The following is an 18,731-nucleotide window of genomic DNA, read 5'->3' as shown; positions in this document are numbered from 1 at the left end:
CCACTATATATGTTCTTGATGTCTTCTACTTATGTCACTGAACAGCTCACTTACCTATTCAGAGAGATTTATGCAAGAAACTTTGTTCATAGAGCACTAAGGAAAATTAAAGCTATTTAAAAAATAAAAAAATTAGTCTGCGAATGTATTCACATTTTTCACTTTATAGTGCCCAAAATTCAGTTGTATGTAACTGAAATAGAATAAAATCCCTTTTTCTGTGCGGGGTAGTTTATGCAAACATAGCAAAGTATATATTGAGAATGTAAGAGTGGTTATACTGTGGGGGGATAGCTCAGTCGTTTGAGCTTTGGCCTGCTAAACCCAGGGTTGTGAGCTCAATCCTTGAGGGGGGAACTGGGGTAAATATCTATCTGGGGATTGGTCCTGCTTTGAGCGGGGGCTTGGACTAGATGACCTCCTGAGGTCCCTTCCTACCCTGATATTCTATGATTCCAACTAGCCCAGTAACCTGTGAACAGTGCCAGATGCATTCAGAGGGAATGAACAGAACAGGGCAATTATCAAGTAATCCATCCCTTGTCATTTAGTCCCAGCATCTGGTAGTCAGAGGCTCAGGGGCACCCAGAGCTTGGGGTTGCATCCCTGACCATCTTGGCTAATAGCCATTGATGGACCTGTCCTTCATGAACTTATCTAGTTCTTTTTTTTGAACCTGGTCAGACTTTTGGGCTTCAAAACATCCCATGGCATCGAGTACCACAGCTTGATCATATTGTGTGTAGTACACCTCTACCCTGATATAACGCTGTCCTTGGGAGCCAAAAAATCTTACTGCGTTATAGGTGAAACCGCATTATATCGAACTTGCTTTGATCCACGAGAGTGTGCAGCCCTGCGCCCCCTTGCCCCCCGGGAGCGCTGCTTTACCGCGTTATATCCAAAGTTGTGTTATATCAGGTCGCGTTATATCAGGGTAGAGGTGTATTCCTTTTTGTTTGTTTTAAACCTGCTGCCTATTAATTTCATTGGTGATCTATGGTTCTTGTGTTGTATGAAGGGGTAAATAACACTTTCACTTTCTCCACACCATTTATGATTTTACAGATCTGTCACATCCCCCCCTCAGTTAACTTTGTCAAGCTGAATCGTCTGTTTTTAATTTCTACTCATATGGAAGCTGTTCCATACCCCTAATCATTTTTCTTGCCCTTCTCTGTACCTTTTCCATTTCTACATATCTTTTTTGAGATGGGGCAACCCGAACTGCATGCTGTATTCAAGGTCTGGGTGTCCCATGGATTTATATAGTGGCATATTTACTGTCTTTTATAATCTATCCCTTTCCTAATGGTTCCTAATATTCTGCTTTTTTGACTGCCACTGTATGTTCAGTGGAAGTTTTCAGAGAACTATCCACAATGACTTCAAGATCTTTCTTGAGTGGTAACAGCTAATTCAGCCTCCATCATTTTGTATATATAGTTGGGATTATGTTTTCCTATGTGCATTACTTTGCACTTATCAACACTGAATTTCATCTGCATTTTGCTACCCAGTTTTGTGAGATCCCTTTGTAACTCTTTGCAGTCTGCTTTGGACTTAACTATCTTGAGTCATTTTGTATTGTCTGCAAACTTTGCCACCTCACTGTTTACCTCTTTTTCCAGATCATTTACACAAAGTTTTATGATGAGCTAATTTTTTGTTAGTACTGAGTCAAAACATTACGGAACCTAGAACATTGTTAATACTGACAAAACCAAATGATGTGGTGGTCTCTAATGTCCGTTTTGTACCTACAACAATAAAGCTGTTTTAAGTGTTTTCATAACAACACAGCTTTTTTAATTCCATTTTTAGGTTGAAGATGAACTTAGCTCTCCTGTAGTGGTTTTCAAGTTTTCCCCAGAACTTCCAAACATAGGTGTGTAATTTAAAGACAAAACATGATGGTTTCGGATCTATTAATTCAATAAGCTAGTTGTATTAGGTACATTACATTGTGCACTTTTTCTAATTAGTCTGAACATAAAACAAGTTTTGTTTATATAGTAGTGGTTAGAACCACCTCATAAATTGTATTCTTGTTGCAAAATTCCATTGCATTGAGACAATGGAAGGTGATTACAAATTGTTGGAATAAATACATTTCAATGCTATAATTGCTTTTGGAATGACATCTTTTTAAATCCCATGTTTGCCCTTTTGAGGTCAAATAGAGTTTAATTTTCCTAGATTTCATAAACAACATTTTAATGAAATTTTGTCTCAAAAAATTGCTTTTTGCTTTAGTTAAATAAATGAATCTTTGTCTCTGCGAATTTTGTCTCTTTGGGTTCAGATCAGATGCTACATGCTGGACCGGCATCTATAATTCAGCCCCCTATAACCAGCAATGAGAGAGACATTTGTGACACCTTCAATCAGTGGGTAAGATTTAATGTTGATTTCTCTTAAGAACTAAAATGGATGTTCTGTAAAACAGAGGAGGATTGAGTGCCTCAGAGAATTATATAACCTAGAACAAACTAGGTCAGTAGTGACAGTTGCCACCAAATGGCTATTTGGTATCCTAGGTGAAATCAGCCTGGAGAGTTTTGGGGATTAAAAAAAGATGGTTTTAGTCTGAAGCACTGGCAACCCAGTGTCTTCCATATGTTTTAAGGTACAAAATAATTATGCTAAATTTTAAACCCTGATGAAAACATTGATTCTCTTAACTCTTGCATACCTCAAGAGGTGTGTGTTTCGTTTCTTTAGGCCACTGAGATTAAATAAATTTAGTTTCTCCTCAGGCATTTAAAAAAAAAAAAGCAGATTTGAATTATGTTGCTTTCACTTTACAACAGTTATGTCTCCATTTTAAGTTGGTACTTTCAGGAGGTGAGGGATGTCTTGTATTAGGGATTCCAGTATCCTAGGAGAGGAGTGAGTGTCACCTCCCTCTTGCCACAAAAACTTGTCTAGGTTTCTACTGCTCAGAAGTGGAGTAAGCTAAAATTTAAGGTGTTAAACTGCTTACTAGTAATTTTGACACATCAAGAACTACAGCAAGATCTACTAATTTACTTTTGACATCCATTTGAAATGTCAGTTTCCACTCAATCTTAGAAACTTCGTATCTACTTCCCTACTCCAGTCTAGGTTTATGAATCTTTTTACTATACAAGCACTAGAGGAAGGGGGAAGCAAGACTACCGAGTGTCAGGACCTTCTTTCCCTACCCAAAACAACTTCCTTATCCATGCTTTGTCTTGTATGAAATCCATGTGTGCCTCCTTTTTTTTCCCTCACATTCAGAGTGGGAGCAACGGTTGCATTATGTGTTAAGAAAATGCATCTCTAATTGCATAAAATATGCATACTCTAATTAATAATTATTTGAACTGTTATACATTCCCAACCTGTTTGGGACCCCAATAATAAAGGCAGCCCTAGATTCTGTTAGAGATCTTATGAAATGGAACACATGTGGGGGGACTTCGTTCAGGAACCTTTCCACCTGTTACTTTTTTCCTTCCACCTCTATGTACTCATGACCTCCATTGCCCACTGCCCACCTGCAGTTGTTTCCCTAACCTATTTGAGGCTTTGAGCCACCTGGAAATCTAGTTGGACTAGAAAGTCAAGAGGCAGCGCTAAAACACAACTTTCCAAGCTGGAAAACATGATAGCTGGGAAACACAACAGCAGGAAGGAGAAATTATGCTGCATGTTTCCATCACACTTCCCTGTAACACGTAATCCCACTGATTGATGACAGCATGTAGCATTAATGTGGGTTGAACAGCGGCTGACCTTCCTTTTGAATTTTTCATAACCCATTTATTCTCAGAGTCAAGAGTGGCATGAAATTCAACTTAGAGATCCTTGGCAAACACACATTCTTCAAAATAAAAACAATAGAAAGTACTTCTGGCATGAATTGGCAGAAATTTTGTGATTTTGCAACTGATTTTATGAATGAAGGATTTGGGTATCTTCAGAAAAGAGACCTTGCCATTATAAATAACAGTGAATCTTAGTTGTATTAAATTAAGTATTAATTTAAGTTGGTAGTGCCAACTTAAAAATTACACAGTTTTATCTACTATTGTTACAAATAAAGACCAAAAATGATGACAGATAGTTCTCTGTTTTACTTGATGCATTTACTTAATCAGCCCTTGTTAGTGTAAAATTTTCACAGAGCAACAGGGGAAGAGAAACTTTTTACAACCATTTAAAAAAAAATCACAAAAATTGGCAAATGGACTGAATGGCAGCAAAAGTATCTGAACTATTTTTAATTTTTTTTTTAAACTGAGTAGATTTCTGGTTGATAGCCTCCCTTTATATACTGCAATTTCAGTATTTTTCTCTAACTGCTACTAGTAGAACTCCTACTAAAAAAAAAACTTGTTTAAACAAACAAGTGCATGATTTTGTTTTTAAACTAATTATTTTGGAAGTAAACATATTCCTGCTTTATGGGAGAGGAGGTAACCATCTTCCAATAACCACTGAAAAAATTACACATTTTGTGGTTTGCTTAGAAATTTGTGAAGTAGGTTTTCATTTTGTTAATATAAGTGTGCAACTTTTGTTTGCTTTTATAGGTGTTGCTTTGAGCTTGCTCACAGGTAAAATTTTACTATGCTTTAGGGAATAATGAATAGTTAACTTTTAAGAAGCAAAGAGAGAGAAACCTTACTAGGGACAATTTAACAGATAAATGGTTTGTTGAAACTATGGGAACAGTCTAATGCAAGTTGGCAATAATGAGAAATTAATGCTCAATAAATTCCTCTAATTTGCCTTGTCCCTTCAGCTAGGTGAACAGTTGGCACAGTTAGTGCCTGCCAGTGGAGTTGATGTGGTAGAACTAGAAGATGAAGGCACATGTGTACGTTTTAGCCCATTAATGACTTCTGCAGGTAAATGAGTCACTTAATTTAGCCACTTCCATAGATATTTCATCCTGAGGTGAAAAAAATTGGAATTTGCTATTTAAAATTGTAAATATCCTGCATGTGTAAAACATCTGTATGTTTAAATCTGTTCTCCTTGGGTTTGCTTTTTTCCTTACTTTTATATTGAGAGTATGTTTTAACAGTACAAAAACAACTTCAATATTCTATTGTGCCTTGGTAGCAGTTACGTTAGAAGTAGCTGAATTTCCCGTAGCTTTGTCATCTTGTATAATATTATGTTGCACCACATCTGTAAAGCCTTTTACTTGATACTGTCTGCATTTACTGGTGAGAACAAGGTATGAAGCTGAGTAATGTTCCTGTCTAATACTGTCAGAATACAGAAACATTGAAGATGAAATATCCTTGCCTTTCCCTCTCTCATCTCCTTACAGAATGAAGAAAGAATTTGGCCTGCTTATTCAAATGATTAGACACAGGAACTAAGCCCATGTTTAGAATATAATAGACTAACTGGAAGAAGAAAATAGTATCCATTAAACCTTGGTTATTTTTATTAGTATTGTAAAGAAAACTCTTTTCCCTCTCTCTTCAAGAAGAGGGTGTAGGCTCTGAAGTTACAGAGAGATGGAGGTAGCTATGGGGAAGAACTTTTAAATTAGAAATTAAACGACAGAACAAGGGATTCCAGTTTAATGAGTAGTTGGTGATACTGAACTTTGTAATTAAAACTGAAGCTGATCTTTTTTGTAGCCTTTTGGCTGTAGAGAGAGGGATTTCCTGTTGCTAACTACCATTATTACTTTAGAATATCAGAAAATCAGTTTCTTGGTATTACAGTTAGCTTATTTTTTTCTCCTTAATATTTGACTCCAGCCATTTTGATGCGTTAAGTGTTTTCAGCGAATGGCAAGCTGAAGAAAAACAGCCTTCAGCATACAGATTAAGATAATTCAATAATGTTCAAAAATCATATTTAGGATTGGCTTGTAAAGTGGGTTATCTATAAATATAGGGTAACCACGGCACCTGTCTTACCGTATCTAAAATATGAAAACTCTGTCAGTTCAGTAATTCACATGCTAATTCATTAGCTCTTCAGTTTTAGGAACGGAAGTACAAGATGTAGATCAGTTAGTGGACTGCTTGAAAATGAAGATACCAATACTGACATGCACACTGCAGCTAAGAGAGGAATTTGAGCAAGAAGTGAAAAGAACAGTAGGCTTGTCATATATTGAAGACCTCAGCTGGCCAGGACTAGGTGTTGTAAGGTAAGTGTTAGGTAGCTCCAGACATGACATTGTTTGAGCTTTACTTCAAGAGATATTTGGATAGACAGTACCTTCAGCAGAGAGAATAAGTGCCCTCTTCACTAGTGATCCTTTGGACCAGCAAAATCTGGCTTATGGCACAGCTGCAATTTTCTTAACTGACTTGTGAATAAACTACCCTTTCTTAAGAGGATGTCTGAATTTTGTGAAATTACTTACAGAGTTTGGAACTTCCTAGAAGTTAAAGACCTGGTTTGCCAAAATCATTGAGTTAACAAGTAGAATTTAAGCAGCCTCGTGGATCATTTGTAGTAAACGTTAATGTAGCTGTGTACCTTATGTATTTAGCCTACCACTGCAGTCAGTTTATCTTTAATCAGTAGTAGAACTTATTTATCTCTTTTGGCAAATACAGTGCTGCTCATATATTGGAGATCATTATCATTAAGGTTCCTATGTGATCAGGAAGAGCTGAGCCATTATCAATACAATACTTCCAAAAAGCTATTAAGAAATTTTTCTGTATCCAAAAATGCTTTTCCTTCAACTGTAAACGTTACCAAATTTTCTCCAACTTGGTTGGTCGCTATCACTATTCAAACTTTACCCACTACACAAGTTTACAGGTACATGTAGGTAAATTGTTGAAAGATGTTAGAAGTGCAGATTTGTTCTGTTATGTTTGTATTGTAAAATAAAATGGCTTGCTGTCCTCTGGCTTGATTTTAAAGGTATAACAGTGATAGGAAGAATGATGACAAACAAGAGAAAGAAGCAGAGAAAATTAACACTGGACTTTTGAAAAAATTAAATGAACTGGAATCGGATCTCACTTTTTCTTTGGGTAATTATCACTGTTGGTAATATCAGTTCTGTAAATAATCAGGTTAATGCCCTCAATTCTTTCTTCCCCAAACTATTATAAATCTCACTACAAGTCATATATCCATGTATTATTAAAAAGTTCTGTCTGCTTTTACGTTAAACAGTAGATGTGTTTCTACAAATATTGTTTCTCTGATCTTGCTTCCTTCCCCACTGCTTGTTTCAGTTGAGAGGCCTACTAGAAAGCAGTAGTGTTGCTTGTCAGCAACAGCTTCAGCAGAGTACACCTATTGTTCCCAGAGAACTCACCAAACCTCAAGCATGATTATACTAAACTGAGAAGTGTGTTCATCCTAGAAAACCCAAATGTTATATTGCTTATATTGACAAAGTTCTGACATACTTTGTTTTTGAGAGGGTGGCGGAAGAATGTTTTCTTTGTGACTTAATTGGGAAAATTCAAAAATTTGCTGTTAGTTTAGGAACAGCGAAGAGCATTTCTTAATGCAGTGTTTACCGGTTGTCCCCCAATCCTAAATCTATTTCTGATTGTTACAGAGGTGGCATATGCTAGACAAAAAAGGCATCCAGTCATAAACATGTTGATCTTAATGATCACTAATACCAGTATTGCATTCTCAGTTATAAGTTGATTGTGCAAGTGAATTACCCACCACCAGGTATGTTATAATATGTGCCTAATTGGAGAGGTGTCTGCCTCAGTATTGTACCTAATGAAGCAGGATCTTAATCTCAAACTGGGCTGTTTACTGCATTCTGTGACTAGGTTAGATGTTTTAGGTGACTCTGGCTATAATATATAACTGAAACACTCAGTTACATTTTAACCACTATATTGCAGGAGTAAATGAGTGTCTTAGAATATGTTTTGATTGTCCTTGAAATGGTAGGAATGTGTTGCATTTTGATACACTTAGTGGTTTCCAGTCTTACTGTAACTAATTAATAAAACCACTCATTTTTAATTTTTTAAAAGCAAGTGGCCTCATGTCTTGTGAATGTGCTTAAAGAAACAGTTGTCTAAAACCCCACTAGAGTGATATAAAATCAGTGAAACATGAGATTCTGCATAAACTTATACAGTGGCCTCTGTGCACATATGGAATTTCCAGGTGAACCTTGCCTGGTCCTCTCAGTGCTACTTCTGCTTTAAAAAGACTACACACAGCGCTCAAGAGCATACCTACAGCTATTGCATTTCAGCTTTCTCTCAAAGATGAAATGGGAACATTGAAAATATAGCAAGTGAACATTTTTAGATGGTTTTGCCATGAGTTAGTAGTAAGAAGGGCCACATTTCAAGAGGTGCTAATCAACAGGTGTCTAGTCCTATTGATTTTAGTGGGAGTTGAAGATGAGCCATACCTTTGTAGGAGGTGCTCACCACTTTATAGGATCATGGCCTTAATTTCCTAAGAATTATGTAAACATAATTCAATAACCATCTCTATGAGGTGGGTATTTTAATTTCCCTCATACTGGGGTTAAGTGACCGCTCCAAGACATGAACTCAGAAATTTCTGTCTTCCAGATCTTTGACAGTTTTAAAACCCCCAATCCTGCAGACTTTAGGCAAAACTTTTTTTTATCATGCTCATTAGGCTTTGGCTTTGTGGAAGCCGCTTAACCTGTTTTTTTTTCCATCTGTAAAATGAGAATTATAATGCCTACTACACAAGTGTTGTAAGGATCAATGGTTGTAGACTGCTTTGAAGATGAAAATCAGTAAGTGTTGCTGTTACCTCTACTTAAGGCAGTGCGACTATAGCATTACTTTTCTATTGGAGAGTTTTAATCTTATATATTCATCTTTAAGAATAAGTTGAAATGTGTCAGTTATGGATCCATGCTGTTGAAAGATGTCCCAGAATAATGTGGCTCTTTAGAAGGTACAATAATGTGCTATTTAAGTGTGTATATACAGTATTCATTGTAAAAAGGCCTCATTAACCCATCTATGTTCAACAGTAAGGGGAAGAAAGGGCCTAGTGGCATCCCTTAGAACACCACAGCTTTTGGAATAGAAAACTACTACTTATAAGCACACAGTTGTATAAAATATGTACTGTATTACTTCCTGTCTAAACTTAGTGATGTTGTTCCTCTTTGAAGAAGTGCAGTGCCAAGTACTTAAGTGTAATCTTTGCGTATGCCCAATTCACTGAAAGAAAACTTAAGTACTAAAACAAAAATATGGTTGGATTCCCTGGCACATAAGTGTGAGTAGGGAGCCTGTTGTAAGGCTATCTTCCTCTATGAAGCTAAATATTTTTCTCTTTTTGCTAACTACACAATCTAGTACATTTTGTAATTTGAAACCTTGTTAAAGAAGCACTTAGATTTTGCTGCAAAAGTGTAAAAATATGGAATCTCCATTGTGTTCATAGGCCCAGAATTTGGAGGGGAGAAGAACTGTGTGTATATCGGCATGGTAACTGAAGATCTGGATGTTTCTGAGCTGGTAGAAACTATTGCGGCAACAGGCAGAGAAATTGAAGAAAATTCTAGAGTATGTATTGAAATCTTACCTATTTTCAAAATTACAAAATGTTTTAGTAGTAGTTTTTCTCCAAACTGGTTTCAGGGCAACTTCTTACTCTTTGATATGAAAGAAAATTGCACGTATTTAGCTATATAGTGATTGCATCTACATGGTGAGAGAACTTCACAGTATTATGACTCTCTCATGATACCTTGGTTTATGTTTACATTTTTGTGTTTATAACTCTTCTGCTAGCATTAGACACCTTTCTAGTCCGGAAATAGGCAAACTGAGTGACTGTACGGTTTCCATAATGGTTTAAGCCATCAGAAAAATGTTTCCCCTTTTGAATGATCTCGGGCAGATCATCAACTGGTGTAAATTATCCCATTGAATTCAGTGAAACTATGCCAACACACCAGCTTGAAAATTTGCCACTTAATGTTTTTCATTGATTTTATTTGTTAAATCAACAGCTTGGAAATTGGATTTACAATGTCTTTATTGCTAGTAAAAACATTGGTGCTTATATAGGATTACCTGCGACGCTTTGGTTACCATCCCTAATATCTGGCCTATTGAAGTTGTCATAACAAAACCTTCAGTAAAAAGGAAAGTGATGGTTATCTGAACAACACTGCACCCACAGAATAAATCCTTGTTCAAGTGTACTCTGAATATTCCCACTTCAGGGGATGTGCTGATTATGTAGCTGTGCCTGTGGAACCATTGATAGCAGTGCCTGGTGGAGTGCTATTGTGCCTCTCCTGTTCCTTCCCTCACTGTTCCTGAACATTGAGAGTGAGACTATAAAAGAGGGTATTGGCTCCGTAGTCACCTCAGTTCCTTCCAATTGCTACAGTGGATAGATCAGGAACTGCATTTGGACTCTTAGCCTGAATCCTGTACTTGGATAGTGCCCATTACGCTTAGCATAGATTTAGCTTAGTTTTCTTGTGTTAGCATGTTATGGGTTAGGAGTTTGTTTGTTTTTTAAAGGAAATATTAAATTTTCTAAGTAGTTATTAGTTCACCTCTGGTTCCACTATTAGAATCCAATGGTGGTTACGAAGAGCTATTAAGAGGTGCACCTTGTGCCCCGCATTTGATGCTTATGAGATGCCTGTCAGGGAGGGACATTGTCCCTTAGGGGTTCAAGTGCTTTCACCTCAAGAGTATGAGAAGAACAGCAGAACAGACTGCAAATGGTCCTGCTGGCAGGAGGCTTTGACAGACAAGCCCTCTGGATATTGTATATATCTGTGAGCAAGCAAACGAACCCTGATACTACTTTAGAGAAGAGGCAGAAGAGACCTCTGCATAAGATGCCATCTTCAGTTCAGATCTCCAAGAAATCTGTGGTACCTAAAAAGGATCCTGATCCATTGGATCTGAAACTGAAAAGCTGAAATAACCTGTTGGTGATTGGTTTTGCTCACAAAGCCAATCTGCAGGAGTGACACCTTCCTTGGAACCAAGAACTTTGGTGGTGCAAAGAAGGACTCTGTCAGCAGAGCCTCGGGAGTCAGTGGATGTGTCTAGAGCAGTCTGTCACAGATGTGGTTGAGCACTCCATTGGTCACTTAGCATACTGCTGTAAGGGGATCCAAACACTGACCCCCATGTGCCCTTAGCTTGCTGGTGCTGAGCAGAGGTTAGGCACTGTCCCAGTCTAAGGAAGCAAACAGCTGTCATGGCTGGTACACTGGGTTCAATTCTCCATTCTGAACTTCCTCAGTAACTGACCATGACAGTGATAGCTAAAATTTACCATGTGGATCCACAATCTCAACTTAGGTCAAATCTGGAAGGGAGCAATAAGGACTCTGAAAAGAAAAGGAAGGCTTCTTCAGATCCCCACACTGCTGCGTCTTTGACCTATACTAGACCTGACAAAATTCAGCTCCTTTATCAGGAAGTTCTGATTCTATATCTTTAAACTGGCATCTATAATACCTTCTCTCTCTATACAAGGTTGGTTTGCTGTTCTCAGTTTGAAGGCTATTTCAATCAGATCATTGTACTGCCAATATCTTTGCTTCCTAGTAGAGGAGAATTATTTTCAAGTCAGAGTCCTTTCCTTCAGCTGTTCTCTTGCCTCTAGAGATTTTACAAGTGCCTCAGGGAGGTGGCAGCACATTTATGGAGACAAGAGATGCACATATATCTGTACTTGGATGACTGGTAAATCAAAGTGTTGCCAGAACAAAATCTATCCAAAATCATATCCTTCACCGATGCTCCCTATTTGAGCTGAGGCTCTCAGAAAGTTCAGTAACAGTGAGAGGAGAATATAGGGTAGGGTGCAATAGCGTTCCAACAGGCACTGCATTCAAAAGGTTCCACCAGCATAGCTGCACCACTGGCATATTCATGAGAGTAAATATACAGAGGACACTCAAAGAATTCTGGCTAGAGGTGAGTAGCCGACATCTAAGTAAGAGAAAATTCATGCCATTGCTATTAAATGTGTGACATTCTGACCTGAAGATCCATGTAAAAAAATCCTACTTTCAATCTACAGTTGTCTATTTATAGTATTAAATAAATGGCACTAGTCAACTGCTGACCTAATTCAGAAAATACACACACGTCCCCATTTAAATTTAATCTTCATGTAAGGGACCAAGATGACAGTTTAAGTGCAGTAATGCATGCTCTTCCATTTTTAATTAGCTGCTGGAAAATATGACTGAAGTTGTTAGAAAGGGGATACAGGAAGCGCAGGTTCAGCTTCAGAAAGCAAATGAAGAAAGACTTCTTGAAGAGGTAAGAATTCCAAAATATCTGTTATGTACATCACATAACTCTTTAAGACTTAGATGGCTCATTCACTAGAATGATCTTTTAACGGAATGTTTTACAGGGCCTGCTACGACAGATTCCTGTAGTTGGCTCTGTGCTGAACTGGTTTTCTCCATTTCAAGCATCACCAAAGGGAAGAACATTTAACTTAACAGCAGGTAGGAATAAATACATCTGCAGCAATAGTACATTATCAATAATTCTGTAAAATGTGGAAACCTTTACAATGTTACACAGATTTCTTGCATCCGACAAGTGGGTATTCACCTACGAAAGCTCATGTGGCACCTTATAGACTAACAGACATATTGGAGCAAGACTCTTTGCTGCTTTCACAGATTTCTTGTTAACTGATTTATAAGACATCCAAATTAAGTGATTAAAAAGGAACTCTTAAAATCTAAAGGAACATTGTCTACTCCTTCTCAAACACTGAATAAGAAAATATTTGCTGCCACCACCTGTCCATTTCCCTTTAAATCTCAATACTTACAATTCTCAAGTCAAATTAAAGCAATTTGCTGGATTTGGCTGCTGTTCCCGCCACTATATTACAGGAAAGGGCTCTTCAAATCATCTGTGCAAATTCCAGATGTGTAAATTGGAAAATTGGATTTCTGCTTTAACTTCTTGTACAAAAAACAGCAGGATGGGGGGAGCTTAACAGTGTCATAAGAGCATTCCCCCAAGTGTGTAATATATACTAGCATGATATATCTACATGTGTATCTGTATGTATGTGTATATAGTGAAAATTCTATATTACGGGGGCACCAAATTGACCTCCATGCTCTAAATTAATTTTTCTGTCTGAGTTCTTGGTTCAGGTGTCTTCTGACCTGTCATATTCCCAACCTTCACTAGTCTGGGAACAGCAGGTTAGAACTGAATTGGGACTAGCTCTTGACTGTGGTGGGTATAGTGTGAACATGGCTATGTGGAGGGATTCCATGGCAGTGTAAAAGAGTGAATGGAAAAGGTATCCTAATTGGATTCCACTTTTACCTCATGCATGTCATTGTGGAGTAAGTACTAGCCTAGTTTTCCCTGAGAGCACCAGAAAAGTTTTAAAATGTGTACTTAGTTAACATTACCTGGTTCTAATATTATTTAGTAGTGTCAATAAAACTGTCTCCTTTAAAGACTTTTTCCTCCCCCCCTCCCCCGACAGGCTCTCTAGAGTCCACAGAACCCACATATGTATCAAAAGCGCAGGGGACTGGGACTACCCCACCTCCCACTCCGACTCCCAATCGCATTAAACAAAGACTTCCTGGTAAGTTTCCTCCAATTAATGTTAATAAATGTGCAGTTTGACACTAAAGAACACTCTGCTCTGTTCAATCAGTACATAATGGAGTTTTATTGCCTAATCAAAAGAGTGAGTTTTGCTTTATGTGGCTCAAAAATGTAACTTGAAGTGAAATGATGTTAAGCTAATCCAATTTCCCCATAAGAATTAATGTAAATGGGGGGTTAGGTTCCAGGAAATTTTTTTCACCAGACAAGACTATTTTTTAAATATATTTATTACTATACATAGCAATGATGATTGTGAAGCTTGGTTGATGTGGTGGAGTCAAGAGAGTAGGATATGTCCCAGGGAATGCCTTACTACTAAATGATGAACCAGCACTCAGCTGAGCCCCTCAAGGTTAACCCATTGTTGTTAATATAGCCCAAGGGTCAGCAACCTTTCAGAAGTGTTGTGCTGAATCTTCATTTATTCACTCTAATTTAAGGTTTCGCGTGCCAATAATACATTTTAACGTTTTGAGAAGGTCTCTTTCTATAAGTCTATAGTAGGGAACTAAACTATTGTTGTATGTAAAGTAAATAAGGTTTTTCAAATGTTTAAGAAGCTTCTTTTAAAATTTTAAAATAAAATGCAGATCATATCTCCCCCCCACCCCCCCCCCGACTGGTGGCCAAGACCCAGGCAGTGTGAGTGCCACTGAAAATCAGCTCATGTGCCGCCTTCGGATGTGCCACAGGTTGCCTACCCCGATATAGCCTCACACTCTACAAGGCAACACAAATGGAGGGAGGGGAGACAGCATGGCAAACAGAGGGGGGGCAATGTGCATCTCTCTAAGTACATTGCCTTTTTAAGTAGATCAACAAGTTGAGACAGCCACTGCTCCCAGAAAGCTTCCTCCCATGTCCCCCTGCTCTATAGAGATGGGACATCCTGATATTAGCACCCTTCCTCCCCCTACCTACCTACCCTCCTTCTCTGCCCCCCCCCCCCCCCCCAGCAAGCAGGAGGCTCCAGGGAGCAGCTCCAAGGCAGAGGGTAGAAGCAGCACATGGCAGTAGGGGAAGGGACAGCTGAACTGCAGGCAATTAATGGCCTGCTGGGCAACTGCTGCACAGGGAACATAGGGGAGCAGGGAGCTGATGGCTGGGGAGGGGGGCTGCTGGGTTCCAAGCGCCCACCAGCTAGCTCCAACAGGCTGCTCTTTCTGCAAGCAGTGGACAAAGCAGGCGGTTGCCAAACAACATAAGGGAGCATGGCACACCTTTAAACGAGCATGTTCTCTGATCAGCAACGTAACAAAAAAAACAAACCATTAACCAGTGAGGAGTTACTGTACATTACTTTCCTGATCAAGTCAAACTAGAGCACTAATCTTGTTTATAATTGTACCTGTCGTCCTGTTGATTTTGAATGACCAGTGCAGCAGTCAATAGAGCTAAACATTCCATGGAGCACCATTCAAATCCATCTTTTCCCACACCCATTGTGCTCTGAAGGAATAATTCCTGGGACAGCAGGAGGTAGCTATCCTTCTAAACAGTAATAACTACCTCTGACCACAGGGCTTTTTCCTGTAGAAAATATTGTAGAATTGTAATTTCTCTAGTTCTCTGAGGGTTACTGAAGTTTGCAAATTAGCAAGAAAACACACCCACAATTGCAAAAAACCAAGGACAATGTAATTTATTTATTTTGGGCACTGCAGTTTTTTTTGCTGTACTACACAAACATGGTATTTTGTGTGACTTCATACTAAGATATCATTACTTCAACAACATAAGTCTGCTCAGGAGAGGCAAGATGAGCTGCTTTCCTTTCACTGTGTAAATGAGTTAATTAGCCCAGTGTAGGCTGGCAAAGCTATACTGATAGTCATATCATTTTTCCTCTGGTCAGATTTAAGTTTGAATTTAGTTCTGGACTGTCAGTTTTTCTGGTTGGTCATTAATCCTCTGGAAATCCCTCTGAAGCACAGTGACCTGTTGCAGTAATTTACCCATCCAAAACAGTCTTATCAAGTAATGAGTCCCTTGGCTTGCTCTTTTTACTGACCATCAGTTTTTTCCAGCCAAGCCTTAACTGGGTTACTGTTTACACAAGTGCAAACAACTACTGGTGCAGATTACATAAGTTACACATCTGTGCTTGTATGTCTAAATGAACTTAAATGCTGGTGCTAAATTGCATCCACAGCTTTAAAAATAGAGGCCAGCTTTTTAAAATGTGGCTTATTGTTTGTACAGATTTATCTGTGCATTTACTGCCTTCTAATGCTATATTCATTAACATTTTCACAGGTCAAAAGCTTTTTAAAAGATCTTTAAGAAGCTCTGATGGATTTAGTGAGACCAGTTCAGTTAGTCACACTGATGACTTGGAAAAGATGGAGCAACGATCCCATTCTGTGTCTACTGTACAAGAGCAAGGGACTGTGGAGACAGAGAAAGCAGAGCAGCAGAATGAGATAGCACAGGTAAATGACAAAACTGAAGACCTGCAAAGTGACAAATCACAACAATCAGGAAATGACTGCACTAAAGTAGAGGAACAAGAAAGTCTAAGATAAAAACCAGATTTTGTGAATGAAGACTTTGTGTAATAACCACATTCCCTGTACGATGGGGACGTTTATGATGTATTCAAAATGAACAGTGCCACACGTTAGTACAGTAACTACTACTGTAATTCACAATTAACAGGGATTTTGCACAAAAGCAAGTTAAAAACAAAGCTTTTCCCCCTAGGGGGCAGTTAACTTGTTTTATTGTACACTTAGGATAATTGTTTCAATCCTATATACATTATCTCCCAAGTGATATTAAAATACCTGATTTATTTTAATGACTTAAACACTTGCCTGAAGGAATATTTTTTTGGCAAAAGTGACAGTTATTGTATGAATCCAGGTGGCATTACAGTGCTTAATGAGTTGATCATACATTTGTGTTAAGGTTAAGCACCTGGTGATATTTGTAAAGTGGTCCTAATTTAAAAATATTCAATAAACCTACTAATTGCTCACCTTTATATTTTAAATCAGTTTAATCTTTAAAAAAAAAAAAGCACAATAATTTGGTAGCTATGCTATGTGTAGTGCATGTCATCTCATTGCTTTTTTAATCTCTAATGTTCATTAGAAATCCATTGCCTCTTAATAGAAAGGTTGTCAAGCAGTTGTGATGCAATGAGTGACAGGGATGTATAAGTGTATAGTATGACTATGTAAATACTGCTTTGCCATCAAATTTTTTTTTTGCTGTTGAATGAATTGGCCCACTCAAACTCAATCTTACAGGGCTTGTGTTAACTCTTTTAGAAAGTAATTGTGCCTCTGCATGACACAGTCATTTCTTGCCTCTATCACTGGCAAGCAGCATTGATACAGCTCTCTGTATTTACTGCTGTACACCCTTTATAACCAGATCCAATGAACAGAGTTATGGGATTTTTTGGTTATGTATTTTTAAAGATACTTGTTAGTAAAGCTTGAAAAAGTCATGGTGGTGATGGTTTTACACTATTCTGATTTTTGAGTAACTAACTTTTAGTAGCTATTGTACATATTGAAATTATAGGTTACATGCACATAGCTCCTTTTATAATCTGTTAATTTGTGATATTAGAAGTATTTTCACCTGCAGAAACTGACTTTAATGTAGAAGCAAAATAGATACACTAAAAAAAATGGATCCAGCCCTACAAAATTGACTTAACACTATCACCAGTATTCCCTTTCCATAAATAGGATGTGTGTAAATTACTACCATGTGTAGGTCATCGTGATGGCTCTAGTGATAACAGGATTGGATAGTGTGATATTTTAAGGATTTTTCATTGATTTATATGTACTGTCAACTTTTCAGTTTTTGATTCTCTGGGGAGCTAAAGTATATTAAGTCAAACTTTGTTTATAATTTCAGATATTTCTCAGATAAAACGGTGCAATTTTTCTTAAGTAGGAAAATAATTAAGTCAACTAGTCTTCCTTAATCTGGTAATGAAGTACATTAACATGGGTATATTTGTGGGAGGCAAAATCAAAAGTTAATTTAATATTTTTATATTTGGAATTGCTGACCTAGTGGTTTTGTTGGACGAGAGCTACATACTTTAGATATTACCTGAATGTTTCAATAAAAATTCTTCAAATTACAACATCTGAGAAGTCAATTACCATTAAAGAAAGTTGCACTAAAATCTGTACTGTAGTTTAAGAACAGGTGTTTGACCAATGGGATGGGTGGGTGTTTTTCTAGGTACCATTTGATGACTAAGCCAAAAAAAACTGGTGTATCAAATACCTCTACTACATATCTATCCATATATTGCATAGCCTGTGTTCCAACTATTGTTGCTACTTCCAGTTCACACAAGGCTCCAGGAAGGTAGCCTGAGACTCAGCATTACAGGTGGAGAGGATCCAGGATGTTTAAGTTTCAAGTCCAGGGAAGGACAGAAGTTGCTTTTGAGTTTGGTTAAAAGTTAAGTTCTGGGGCCACTATACTCATACAGTAGAACAAAAAAGAGGAACTCTGGAGGGGAGAAAATGGCAGGCTGGTGACCAGTGTTGTGTGGGCTACTGATTAAGGGAAGAGACTTTAAAACAGACCTGGCCAGAGGGCCAAGTGGCAAGAGAGGGTACTAGATGATTGAGTGCTGCTGTGCCAGGCATGGCACTGCAAGCAGTGAATCCATTCTTCTTACTAGACATGGAATTATAGGCCTCATGTATTCTACTGGAATGGTTTAGTGAAGTTGTAATTAGCAAATTCAGCATTACCCTGACTTAACAGGTGGATGTACAAGAAGAAAATGAAAAGATGAAAGGAACTGCAAAAGTCACCTGAAATCCATAACTTACTGTATTTTGTGATCCTTTACCTATGATTTTAGTCCTGTAAAACAAGATTATCTACTACACTGAAAACTTATATTAGGGCTATTTATTAAAGCACAATACATTTTATATAAAGCTGCTGCTAAGTGTCTCCCAGTTTGAGTTGTAGAAGGTAGTAATTATAGATAACAGATTTACTTATCAAAAAGTGCTGGGTTTCAGAATAACCAAACTGTCAAGTTTTCACAGTGCAGGGATGAACATATGTAACCACACAACAGAGGAGACAAACCTTAAGCAAGTATTTCATGACATCTTCCATGTAGCATCTTAATGTAAAAAAGTATCA

General features: G+C 37.8%; 1 protein-coding gene across 1 annotated transcript in view; it reads left to right on the top strand.

The window, feature by feature from the left end:
- PDXDC1 (pyridoxal dependent decarboxylase domain containing 1) overlaps positions 1 to 17,702 on the top strand; it is a 46,239-nt gene extending 28,537 nt beyond the window's left edge. Inside the window, exons 14-23 of the mRNA XM_030578389.1 lie at positions 1,825 to 1,888; positions 2,306 to 2,394; positions 4,775 to 4,880; positions 5,980 to 6,151; positions 6,883 to 6,995; positions 9,385 to 9,506; positions 12,156 to 12,248; positions 12,346 to 12,442; positions 13,456 to 13,560; positions 15,843 to 17,702. Coding sequence (XP_030434249.1) covers positions 1,825 to 1,888; positions 2,306 to 2,394; positions 4,775 to 4,880; positions 5,980 to 6,151; positions 6,883 to 6,995; positions 9,385 to 9,506; positions 12,156 to 12,248; positions 12,346 to 12,442; positions 13,456 to 13,560; positions 15,843 to 16,111 — 1,230 coding nt within the window. The 3' untranslated portion in view covers positions 16,112 to 17,702. The remainder of the gene's footprint in view (positions 1 to 1,824; positions 1,889 to 2,305; positions 2,395 to 4,774; positions 4,881 to 5,979; positions 6,152 to 6,882; positions 6,996 to 9,384; positions 9,507 to 12,155; positions 12,249 to 12,345; positions 12,443 to 13,455; positions 13,561 to 15,842) is intronic.
- The last annotated feature ends 1,029 nt before the right edge of the window (positions 17,703 to 18,731 follow it).

This window comes from Gopherus evgoodei, chromosome 10 (genome assembly GCF_007399415.2).
Source record: "Gopherus evgoodei ecotype Sinaloan lineage chromosome 10, rGopEvg1_v1.p, whole genome shotgun sequence".
Lineage (NCBI taxonomy): Eukaryota > Metazoa > Chordata > Testudines > Testudinidae > Gopherus > Gopherus evgoodei.
Note: the sequence above shows the minus strand (reverse complement) of the source record. Positions and strands in the feature narration are given on the sequence as shown.